The following is a 12,483-nucleotide window of genomic DNA, read 5'->3' as shown; positions in this document are numbered from 1 at the left end:
CAGATCTGGTTTAAGATTGCACTTGGCAACGGGATGTGCAATGACAACATGGAAACCAGGAAACCATGATACTAGGCACTTAGTGACTGACTGTAAACAGTAAAAAGTAGGTCAATTTGTATTTAATCTATTAGAGCTATTAGGTTAGTGCAAATGTATCACTGTGTACAGTGTGTCAGCTAATAACTGCAGTAGAGGAACACTGAAGCACTGAAGGTCTTCCATGCTTAACTTAAACAATAACTCACTGCCTAAGTGATGTGTATGTCTCTCAGAAGAAATAGAAAGAGAAAAGAAGTGAAGTGATAACGTTATATTCACAACAAAGCACCAACATCACATAAAACAGACACCTTCCACTGTAGCTGTCAAGGACTAGGCTGAATCTGAATATGACAGATGCCAAAATATAAATACCAGGGTTTTTAACCATTTTAACAGCTGCATGTGGAGATACTGGCATTTTACTTATATTCTCTATCAAAAATAAATCAGAATTAGGGGCGGTGTTTAGCTCAGTTGGTAGAGCACCCGTCCCATGTGTTGAGGCTATAGTCCTCACTGCAGGCGGCCCTGGTTCGAATCTCGCGTCGAATCCGAATCGAATCCCCCCACTCTGCCTCCCATTTCCTGTCTCTCTCTCTACTATCCTGCCCATTAAAGGCGAAAAAGCCCCAAAGAATATATTAAAAATAAATAAATAAGAAATTTAATTATAGTGAAAGAAATCCAACATTTGAGTAGCTCGCTGATTGTCAGTTGGTCAGTATCCAGGGCAAACTCTTTGCGGAAAGACAGAGCTGCAGTAGCAGTGACGCTGCAGTGAACATACGTGAAACGCACATGTGTGTTCCTGGCCTAAGTCTGAGTGTGTTACCTGTAGGAACTGTGTTTGCTGCTGGGCCAGGGGAGCCTGGCCTGGCTGCAGGGCTGTGACCTGTGTCTGCGCCTGGGCCTGCTGTTCCTGCTGCTGCTGCTGTTGCTGCTGCTGCTGCTGTTGTTGTTGTTGTTGTGGCTGCTGGGCAATGCTGATGGTCTGGGTCTGGCCCTGCTGAGGAGCGAAGGCCGTCACCACTTGGCCCATAAACATGGTCGTGGGGACCATGACTGCCCCGCATGCCATCTGTCCAGTCACTAGCTTGGTGAGCAGCTGAGGTCCAGCAGGAAACCTGTGAGAAACAGGAAGTGAGTGAAGGTCAGGCAGAGGTAAGAGAAGCACAGTGAAATGATGCTGGGCGGGATATCACTCTAAACAACTTGAATTGCTTGACCTTCTAGTGCAGAATCAAAAAATTCACCTTATGCGAAGACATAAAATGTAACCATGAAAATAAAGTAAGGAGGTTTAAAAAGGAAAGCAAACCTAATCTGAGCGGCGCGGTCCTGGGCGAATGTTGCCACTGCAGGAGTGTTGGGTACAGTATTCTGTGGCAGGCTAGTGGCAATCTGGACCACGTTGCCCGGGTTTTGCTGCGGAATCATCATCGTGTTGTAGAGAGACACGGGCATTGGGTTTTGTTGGGGCTGCAGAGTGAGAGACGATCCCTGAGACTGAAATATAAAGAGTCAGAGACAAGAATGAAAATCCTAATTCAGATATGAATAAGACGAGTGAGTGTTTGATGTGTTTAACGGTGTAAAGGAGAATTCTTTAGCCTGTCTGACCTGTGACAGCGCTGGGCTCTGTTCCCGCAGCAGCGTTTGTTGCTGGGCCTGGGGCTGGACAGCATGTTGTTGCTGTATGTTGTTCTGTAGAGGCCCTGCAGAGACCACCTGGCCCTGCATGCTGAGGGTCCCCCCCTGCTGCAGTGCATTATTACCCTGGGCCATCTGAACCGAGCCCAGACTCAGTCCTCCAGCTCCTTTCGGCAGGAACATCTGAAACATGTAGCACACGCTCAGACTCCCACAGCAGAGGAGCCGCACAAACATCCAGATTCATAGGGCTGTGTGTTTGCCACACACACACACACACACACACACACACACACACACACACACACACACACACACACACACACACACAGTCCTCACCTGCAGACTCTGGCCCTGCACTCTCTGCAGTTCGTCCTGGATCTGCCGCAGCTCATCTTGCTGCCGCTGGATGTTGGCCTCGATCATCCTGGTCCTCTGCTCCAGCTGATCTTTCAGGTGCTGCATGGCCTCTAGCTGGTTGGAGAACTGCACCATCGCCTGTGACAACAAGTTTAGTGCGTGAGATAAAGAGATTATTAAAAGGTTTAATTTTATTTTGAATATTTCTTTTATTTTTAAGCTCAAAATATAGACGATAAACCCTATGTTGTAAAAAAAAATGTAAAAAAAAGACGGTTGATTCGATGGAAACCCGGCCTTACAGGCGCCTTGCGGGGGCTGCGGGGGTAAACTTTAGGGTCCAGGTTTTATGTTCGTTAATTTGGGATGTGTTAGTTTCTAGCAGGCTCATTTCCCAGCGTATCACTTTTGGTTTTAATAAAATCTTTGTCTGTCTGCATGTTTCCATGGATACGTTTTGTTGATTGTTACTTCCCTCGCTCCTTGGCCTTTTACAGGGAACCTCACACACAATAAATACAATGATGCATTATTTTCTAACTGATTTATCGACAAATGACTGCATCTATATCAATACACTTGTCTTGTAAATATCTGTTCCCAGTGCCTATATCTAAAGATCATAACATGGAAATTGTATTTAAATTGTGGTTATGGATTATCCTTTCTGAAGAGAACCCTAATGGGTGGATGGACCTCTCTCCTTTTCTAGCCATAAACTAAATGGCCTGGGACAAACACACAGACTCAGGAAAATGTGGTGTGTAGCCACAGCTTATGTCGGACTCTTGTTTGAAGATAAATGAAGCTTTAAAACAAACGAGACAAATATCTTACTTGTCCACTGTTCTGAACCTGTTGTTGCTGTAGAGGCTGAGGCTGAGGCTGAGGCTGCGGCTGCTGCGGTTGCTGAGAAACCATAGACGGGGTCATGTTCTGTCCTGTGTTTTGAGAGCTCATCGACTGCTGCTGGCAACAATGGAGAAGGAATAGAGAGTTCAGGGTGCTTCACCTCCCTTTATCCCCTGTTAAATCCCTCCCAATCCATGACACAATTATCTAAGAAATTTTACACCCGACTGTTCTCGTCCCTTCTCTGACCTGACTGGTGATAGATGATCTTCGCTGTGACGTCATCTCCACAGCAGAGACGGACTGCCGACCAGGCGTACTCCTATCTCCCTGAAGCTTCATCTGTGACGCTGAGGGTAGGACATAAACATGATATCAGATTGTTAATAGGAAGCTGCTTCATAGAAGTGTCTCAGTCAGAAGATTACAGGTGCTGGCTAAAGGTGCTTACAGGCTGGGTCAGACACAGCGGTGTGTGACGATTTGCGCGAGCTGCGAGATGACACCGACGGCGTCCGGCTGTGGTCGAAACGATCCAGAACCTCCTTCAGACTGGAAGTGTTGAGCTGAGATTCGGAGCCCGAGTCCTGGGACTGCTGTGATTAGAGGTACAGAGTTGCTGAGGTCAGTATCAATGTGGGAAAACTGAACTGAGCAGAATCTGACTCCTGTTGGACAACGGACTCACCTTGTCCACTGTGATCTCAGGTGGCGATTCTTCAATTCCAAGTTCTCTTCGCTGTTCTGCTCGTACTTCAGCGTAACTACAAAGCAGAGACGGAGAAAAACAGACCTGTGAATGTATATAGAATCCTGATAGATGCTTCTTCTGTACTTTTGGATCTACATACGTATGTAAATGCGGTGGATGGATCTTCCGGTTACCTGACAACAGTGTGTGTGCAGACAATAAACTCTGGCCTGGAGTTCCACTGGTGGTAGGTGATGTAGTAGTGGGTCTGAAGCCAAATCCACTGCTGCCCTTTTGTGAGGAATCTGTAGTAGCAGGACTTTCCTTTGCCGTATTGCATTACTACGGAGAAACCGGGAGAAGGAGCAGAGAGCGACATTTAGTGTTTGGAAGCTCACGGGAAGCCGACAGCTGCGGATCAGCTTGCTTATCTGATGCCAAGGAGCCGTGTACTCACAGTGCTCGTGGCATTTGGCCAGTGTCTCCAGGTCATCTATGTGGTAGTAGTCATATCCTGATGTACCCAGGACCTCGAAGGGGAGGTAACCTATGATGGGCGGAGCTCTGGACAAACACAACATGTAAGAGAGACTGTTTTTTTAGCTGCAGGCAACAGGTGAAAGGTGTGTTGGAAGTGTTACAGAGCTTCGGTGCTTCCACACCAGGGACACGTTGGTTTGTAAACATGATGTATAGATTTTCAGGTTAGTTTAGTGATGTCACCCTACACCATCAGTTACACATGGACCAGCATAGGAATATCTAATGCTGCTGACCTTTACTGTGTCTCTCTGGGATCACAAAACACTATTGTGAGTAATCAACACAATACTGGTTTCAAAGAAGAGCCACATGGTCTTAATATTAATTTAACAACCAAATTAATGCTACAATTGCATTTCTACTTTCACGCAGTGATGTAGGTGATGTATGCACCAGAGTGTACATGAAGGCAGGTCGAGACCTCACTAGACCTGTTTTTATCTGGGTGTTTAGTCTGCACCACAGTTTGGCTGAGTTTCATATAAACCAAATACAGGTTTTAAAGAACACAAGAAATTGTCATACGGTAAATAAACAAAAGCCAAATTAGCACACAATTGTATCTTTACACAAAGAAAAACACGTTGTTAACTCAAAAGGAACAAAGAGACAAACACTGTACCTGTGGTCCAAGAAGAGAAATTTCCACTCTAAACTGTGTCTGGAGGTGAATTCCTCATTTGGCTCTTCTACAGTGCACATCTCCTGTGGGGGGCAAGGGCGACAGTGTAGGACACATTTAGACATTCTCCATATGTATGTAGGTTTACAGAGGAGTACTAAAATCTGAGAATGGACAAAGTGAATGCTTGTGCCAAATCAGAAATTTCCTTAGATATCATTTTCAAGTGGCCACAGTGAACTTGACCGTTGACCTTTGATTAGATGATATGATGTTTGAGAAATTTGAAGGAGAGAGTGTTACTGAGATATTGTGTTTCACCAGGAACAGATACTAAAGTGTCATTTGCATTTACATCTATGAGAAAGACATGAGTGGAAAAACAAAAACAGCCTCATCTAGACTAGCAGTGTAGCTCCACTTCAGAAATAATGCCCAACCATTATAACACAGCTGCAAACTCATATCATATGGCCATTCATGTAGACAACAGGGAGGAAATTGCAGTTCATTAGATGAAGCACAATGTGTTTCATAACTAAAACATAGTAGAGTGAATGGTGACTGACAATGTCCATGTGGAGCGTGATCAGACAGTCCATTGACGGTTACATATAGAGGAAGATTATGCAGAGCACACACCACTCAGTGTGAAGATGGAGACAAATTTGGATGCACTGCTCTTCGGAGATGAGGAGAAAAAAAAAGTGACATGGTCAGATGAGTCATCCATTACCATATTCTCTACGAGTGGGCGAGTGCCCGTGTGGCGTATACTGGGAGAACAGTACAGGCCCCCGCTACAGTGAGGGGGATCCTGTGGCTGTATTGTGCTGTGGGGGCATTTCTGTTTGAGTGCATTTGTCTCCTTTGTTGTGAGTGATTGCCACTTTCCTTTGATGTAACATTTCTATCCTCATGGGGAGGGGTTTCCTGATTGACAAGACTCACAAATGATTGGGGAGGATGTGTGGGTGGGGCAAATCAAGTGATGGAGCTTATGGCAGCATCGATATCCACAATATTTCAGTTTCATTTTTGTACGGTGGGAGGATGTAGACACAGGTCCTTATTAACACTCACTGACCTCAATATTATTCCATGACACTGATGTGTTATCATGTCAATTAAATCAGCTCTTACACTCAAGCAGAAAGATTTGTGGGAAGGAGACTAAAAGCATTTTGTTGTTTTTCTTTTCAATATTAAAGGGATAGTTCAACATTTTGGCAAACTGGCCTATTGCCATAATCCCTATAGTTTTAGGAGTAGGTTCGTTACCTTTAATTGTCGGTGCAAGCTATTTTTAGAACGGCGGAGCAGAGCTGTGAGCTGCTCAGAGCTACGCTACGGAGGCTAATGGGATTTCTTGGTTTCCCTCATCAAACTCATCAAATACACAATCCAACAACTCCAAAACGCTCTGGTGGACAAGTTGTGACCTGCACATTCACCACGCTATGAGATAATAACGGAACATTACCAGACAGAGTTGTTTTCGAGGTAAATGCAGAGACTGCCCCCGATGATTAACACTCACTGATGTCAATATTATTCCATGACACTGATGTGTCATCATGTCAATCAAATCAGCTTTTAGACTTAAGTAGAAAGATTTGTGGGCAGGAGACTAAAGCATTTACGTAGTTGTTTTTCTTTTCATGAAAAGTCAAAGTGTCAAGTTTTCAAGAGTCTGCAAAAAGTAGAAAAACACGCACATCCCAAAAAATTGTAGGCCTGGGTGCTGGACTAGAAGGTAAATACTCAATGAAAAGAAAGAGAAGTCTGCACACCAGAGATTTTATTGTGTAACGTTTCGGGGCAAGCCCTTCGTCAGACATGGATGTCTGACGAATGTCTGACGACGTCAGACATGGATGTCTGACGAAGGGCTTGCCCTGAAACGTTACACAATAAATTGATGGGAGCCAAGTTTTCAAGAGTCAAAATGTTGTTTTCCTGGTGACTGGTTACAACTGCAATATTCTAACCTGAAAAACGAATGTGTTTCAACCTGATAAAAAGGAGGAATGGCAAAAGGGAGAACAGCCAATGACTCTCACCTTGATAAACTGTGGTTTGGCTAGCCTCACAGTTGCTATGAGACACACTCTGTCTTCAAAGGCAGAGTGGAGTGATCGTGGGATCACTCCGTCGAAACCGTTGCGGGCACAGTTAGGCACTGGGGGAGAGAGAAACACACAAATAAAAAGGGTCAGACCTTGCGACCAGTAAAATGGACCTGCAGGCTGAGATACAGTTTACTGTGACTCACCATTATTCAGGGACTTGAAGTTTCCAATGAACTTGACATACTCATACACTGGGGGCTCTTTGGGGTCAATAGTCCCTCGGAGCATGTGGCAACAGAACTCTAGCTGATTTTTTGCTGGAAAAAAGATGAGTTTTAAAAAGGTCAACTGGCTGGAAAACAGTGCAATAATATACCAGCATGATAGAACTAATGAAAATGCTAATATGCCTGACTGTACAAGATTTCAACACCTGCAGCACTTACTTTTCAGATATTCAGGCGTCAGTGTCTCTCCCTCCATGATATGAGAGGACAGAGCCTTGTACACATCTGAATGCTCCCCAGCAGGCAGGAAGTTCAACAGGTTCTGATCAACAAGATCAGACTGAAACACACAACATTTAACACAAAGGGGTATCAGACCATGTGTATCTTTGAAGGCTTCACTCCTCCTCAATTGTATGTATGCTTGTGTATGTGATTGTGGTGTGGCGGTCAGTTGTTGAAACAGAATTGCCCTATGGGATAAATAAAGTAATCTCAACTCAACTCAACTCAACTCAACACTGTGATTACAGCACATACAACATGATGAAAATGTGTTACAATGACTCCACATTATCATGAGTTCATAACTTGAGCACCATATACTCACAGGTAAGTGTTCTAGTAGAGATGTCACACTCTCAGAGACATAGATTATATTCCCATCAGTCATAATTGCAAGGAAAAATCCATCTAATGCCTGTCAGAAAGAAAACATGCTCCTTTAATTCACTCCAATACTCCCATGTGGATATAAAGACAAATTATATGTAACAAGACTGGATCAAATTCTAGTTCTTGGCCAGACTCATCATCCCATCATCATCTTGTCAAATGTGCACTCAGCCTGGTATCAGTATGTCTCTTGCTTCTCGCCTCCTCACATGTATGCAGCATTTTATAATAGCTGATTTCACATACCAGCTTTTCTCCTTTCATATGGTCTGACAAAAATCCCCAAACACAAAGTTACAGACATTCTTTTATCCAGTGAATAGACTCCATCCTCCTCTCAGAGAAGATACACAGAGAGGGCAGGACTGGAGAGACTCTGTATGGAAAGAGGAAAGGTTTGTGCTCGAGGAATAGCTGCTCAATTTTTTTTGCTGAAGTCTCCAAATCAAGCGGCAAATATTCTAAGTTGGCTGCACTGCAGTAGAAACTGTTGGTGCCAAGGTATTTTCAAAGGCCAATGTGGAAACGCCATCACTCAGCCGACCAACCGACCAATGGTCTAACTTCATGATTCATGTCTGTAGTTCAGTCTTTGCTGGGAGGGGAGGGAACTGTTGCTATCAAGATAAAAACCTCTCAACGTGTTTAGCAGAGCTCCTAACTCACCTCCAACATCAGCTGAGTGAACTCTTCATTACTAAGAAAAGGAGGCTTCCAGTCCTGTCTGATCTCAGTTGACTCTGACTGAGCAGCGATTTCTGATGGAGGAAGCAAAAAGATGTCAACAGTCAGTAAGAAGTGAGTGTGAACTAAAGAACAAACGTAGCATTAATCAGAGTTTCTTACCCTTGTGTTTATGCAGAAAGTCAATACTCTTCTGCAAAATAGTGGACTTGTCCATTTTCCGGGTGTTGCCCGGCAACATGGTACCCAACTCCTTGATGAGGACATTGAACTGGTCTCTGCGTTTCTTCTCAGACTTGTTTCGGGACACACTGAGGATGTAGACACATTTTCTCTCCATTATACAGTCTGGGGCCTGGTGCAGTAAAGGCCACATTAGCAAATGTGCATCAATGTAAAAGTCATTAAAGAGCAGCTGCATTTAAAGAGGAGTTTGCTTTTGATTGTAAAAGAGTCTCATATTAATGTGGATGAATCTACATTACCCACACTTGTTATCGTTTTGTCTTATAGTTATTTTGATATTATTATTTAGTGGTCCACTCGCCCAGCATTTCCTAGTTTCGGTTTCCTGGATGCTGCCCGGCGGGCCATGGGAATAATGCCACCGGATCACTAGTTGGCATTGTTTATGGTCGGAACTACGACGGTATCTGATCGTCTTCGAACCTCAGACTTTCATTCCTGATTAATGAAAACATTCTTGGCAAATGTTTTCGCTTTTGTCCGTCTTGCGCCGGTCCAAGAATTTCACCGTGCGTGCGGAGGTTCATGGGAAACGCAGTGTAAAAGCACTTTGCTTTCTGAAAGTCCTCGAAGAGGCATGGGACAGTCTGCTTGTAACATGCATGACACTGAAAATATAAAAACTAAACTTGTAGTATGATAAAGGTTGAAACCACAGGACTCACCGTTTTGCTTTGTCCTTCTCATCTTCTTCCATTAACCCATCAAAGATACTGCTGTCATCCCTGCAGAGCAAACAAACCAACAGCTGAAGTGAACATTTGCTCCCTGTTAAAGTTTTATGAACAGAGTCCTTCCTAATCCTGAGCACAGAGCATGAACGTCTCCTGCTAAAAAGACAACTTCGAACGTTTGACTCACCGATCAATGCTTGAGGTCATTTTGTATCCTGTTCAGGGTTGCAGTGTTGGAGAGGGCTCTTTTAATCGTGAGGTAGACATTTGTGAATGAACCTTCGAGAAAGAAGCCACAGTAAGAACACCTGCAACGGCTCCGGTTTCAGGACAGTTTGACCATTTGAAATCCAAATCTTACCTCACTGACAGTACAGCCAGTTCTGTGCGAGGGTGAGGAAGGTGCTGCTGAATGAAGGCGGGGTCAGAGTGGACACACTGTGGTGGAGCGCCGGGAGTCGCGGGGGAGAGTCGCTGAAAGTTTCCTCGATCAGAGGGGAGAAAGTCTCCGAATAGTCCTTACTGAGCTGAGTTCTCTGTGTGGGTCGGGTACAAGTGTGGCACATGGCAGCGACATCCGACTCTGTGAAGGATTAGAAAACATGTGTGGCCATTAGAAAAGTCTTAGAGGTGTAGATGATGGAGATATCTCAGTTGATGTTATCAATCTGTCCTATATTGAAAAGATGCTAGTATTGCATGACCACATGCTGTTAGTTTATACACTGACATCTTATTCTGGAAAACATTGAGTTAAAAAGTGATGCTGATACCAATAAGTGGCCAATTAGTGAGTGTTTATACTGTAGCATGGCAAATGTTTTAAATCAAACTGAATCAAGTCATTCTAGCCATAAGCATCTACTAAGGACCTGATTTTAATGTGTTTATTTAATATGTGTAGTGAGAAGAAATACAGTACACAGTCATAAATGGGTCAGTTCATATATGTATATTCACACTTTTACAATCCTACACAGTCATAGTTATTCATCTGAGAGGCAAACTGTGGTTGGCTAAAGACCAAAGATGGACTAAGCGGTAAAGCTGCCTGCACAGTGTGAAATGTGAGACTGCATGGAATATTTTTTATTCATATGCATGCTCTCCTACACTCTCCTACAGGTCCAGATGGCCAGATAACTCCTGCTGCACCATGACAGACCTTTACTTTACTACAGCAGTCAAACCAAGGTTTTCTTTTAGCTACATTTTATATGTAATCTGTCTAATTACCAAGTTAAGATAATGACTCCATTAGAAAAAGTAAAGTACTTTTAAAAAGTTCTCTTTGTGTGATCTGATCACAGTGGGGCAGGTTCAGTAACAAATTCTGTTTCTGTTTTCCCTGAGATATCAGAGGATGGGAAAGAAAATCAGCATGAATTGTGTCATGGTCGGGCTTCAGCCACACAAAGAGGTAGTAATGAGCTTCATGATATGAAGAACAACGATAGTTTGGCACCAGCCTATTGCCACCTCAGCAAAGGTGTATGATGAGTCATGTTTGACACCTTGAATGTCAGTGTGACGGATATGCACTGTACAGGAACCTATAATCAAAATAAACTAATACAAACACCAGCCATTGATTCAGCCCAACTGCTCACGTATTCATCACCTGACTCAGGTAGGCCTACAATAGATTGTCACATTAAAATGAAGGCCCACTGGGTGTCTAGCCTAAATATTTGACCCATTTTTTTTTCTTTGCTTGAGCCAATTACCGTCACAACCTGTGTGGGAGGTTTTTTCCATCATAATGGCCTATTTGTGTTGGTGAGAAAATCCCTTCAGTGTTGCTCTTCATGTATCATGGTTCACACTGAGATTTACATTCAATACAAATTTTGAGATTTTAATCTGACTGAGTGAAAACTGATTTGAGCCTTTCTTGTTTGATAAGGTCTGTTGATGTGTGCAACATTTATAATATAACAGCACTTCCTGATATCACTGGCCTCATCCTACCATTCACATTTGTGGAGGCCCCCACATTATCAATCAAGACACCATACACATCATCACACAAATGGAGCTCTGTTACTTATTCATTTTGTTTTCGAGTTTTTAAACATTTGATTGCATCTAAAACAACTGATGGAATACATTTGTTTCTATACAGGGAAAAAAATAAGATGCAAAAACATAAACTAAAAATGAAGTCAAATAAAGTACCGACCTTGGATCACTGTCTGTTTACTGGCAGCACACAAGAGATCTATGAGCAACAAGCCATTCAGGACTGACTGTTGTGGCAGAAATGTGTTCAGGCTTAAAATGAACTTAGTGCCAGATTCGCCAAAACAAGAATAGGAAGTCAACCATCTTGTCGGGACACGCACAGGAAAACTGACAGTGAGAGGTGGAGCAGGTTTTATCATGGCCCATTGACTTTCAACTATGCATTGTGGTTTCACTGCTCATTGCATGTGACTCAAAAATAAGATACAGAGAATGGGCATCTAATCTAAGATTACCTTTTTGTCAACACAAGCAGACTACACTTTGCGGCGGCACTATAAAGGCTGGAGAGTGGTCATATACGGCTTTATCTACAGACTTTGTACTGAAAAACAGAAGTGCACAGCTTCTGCATTTCATTTCTGCTCTGTAACATCACAAACAACAAGAGAAACAAGAAACACTGGAGCAAAGATTAAGGCTGAAAAAGGGAAAAAAAGGACACAGGAAGTGAAAAAAAAATGACATAAAGATATTAGTGAAACAAGAGTAACTGAGAATAGATGGAGAAAAAGTTATAGCCACTGACAGCAGTGTCTGAGCGGAGGATGTAGCAGCAGTAGCTGCAGCGCGGAGCCAGCGTTGTGTAACTGGAGAGCAGGGGTTGTATAACTGTGATGTCATCCGTGCTTCACTGACCTGCTGGCCCAATGACCTACTTTCCTCCTCCTCCTCCTCCTCCTCCGATCTAACTTAATCACAGCTCCACAGGCAACACCTTCCTGTTCTTACCAGCAACACAACACTCCCCGTCAACACAAATCCTCACACAGCCAACATTTCACGCAGCCGGCACTTGACAAAAAAAGGTGCGAGCCTGGAATCAAAGCATTGCCGTATCGCATTTCCTCATTTAATAACATGAGATACAAAGGCTTCTGGGTGTTTCCTAAGCCTC

General features: G+C 43.5%; 1 protein-coding gene across 6 annotated transcripts in view; it reads right to left on the bottom strand.

Annotated features, from left to right (window-relative positions):
• Window positions 1–12,483, bottom strand: part of clocka (clock circadian regulator a) — a 33,410-nt gene that overhangs the window by 1,357 nt on the left and 19,570 nt on the right. For 2 of the 6 annotated variants that reach the window (XM_085773763.1, XM_085773764.1), the window contains exons 3-22: window positions 9,703–9,924; window positions 9,529–9,620; window positions 9,333–9,392; window positions 8,584–8,732; window positions 8,404–8,495; window positions 7,673–7,762; window positions 7,282–7,402; window positions 7,039–7,152; window positions 6,827–6,945; window positions 4,764–4,846; window positions 4,056–4,162; window positions 3,793–3,940; window positions 3,596–3,671; window positions 3,359–3,503; window positions 3,157–3,257; window positions 2,893–3,024; window positions 2,035–2,193; window positions 1,666–1,878; window positions 1,364–1,551; window positions 878–1,169 (exon numbers count right to left, since the gene is read on the bottom strand). In XM_085773763.1, the coding sequence (XP_085629889.1) occupies window positions 878–1,169; window positions 1,364–1,551; window positions 1,666–1,878; window positions 2,035–2,193; window positions 2,893–3,024; window positions 3,157–3,257; window positions 3,359–3,503; window positions 3,596–3,671; window positions 3,793–3,940; window positions 4,056–4,162; window positions 4,764–4,846; window positions 6,827–6,945; window positions 7,039–7,152; window positions 7,282–7,402; window positions 7,673–7,762; window positions 8,404–8,495; window positions 8,584–8,732; window positions 9,333–9,392; window positions 9,529–9,548 (2,409 nt within the window). In that variant the 5' untranslated portion in view covers window positions 9,549–9,620; window positions 9,703–9,924. The remainder of the gene's footprint in view (window positions 1–877; window positions 1,170–1,363; window positions 1,552–1,665; window positions 1,879–2,034; window positions 2,194–2,892; window positions 3,025–3,156; window positions 3,258–3,358; window positions 3,504–3,595; window positions 3,672–3,792; window positions 3,941–4,055; window positions 4,163–4,763; window positions 4,847–6,826; window positions 6,946–7,038; window positions 7,153–7,281; window positions 7,403–7,672; window positions 7,763–8,403; window positions 8,496–8,583; window positions 8,733–9,332; window positions 9,393–9,528; window positions 9,621–9,702; window positions 9,925–12,483) is intronic. The other 4 variants (XM_085773765.1, XM_085773766.1, XM_085773767.1 and 1 more) reach the window with 4 other exon arrangements.

The sequence above is a fragment of the Trachurus japonicus genome, chromosome 4, assembly GCF_045865225.1.
Source record: "Trachurus japonicus isolate A0001 chromosome 4, Traja_1.0".
NCBI lineage: Eukaryota > Metazoa > Chordata > Actinopteri > Carangiformes > Carangidae > Trachurus > Trachurus japonicus.
This window is presented reverse-complemented; position numbering and strand designations above follow the sequence as displayed.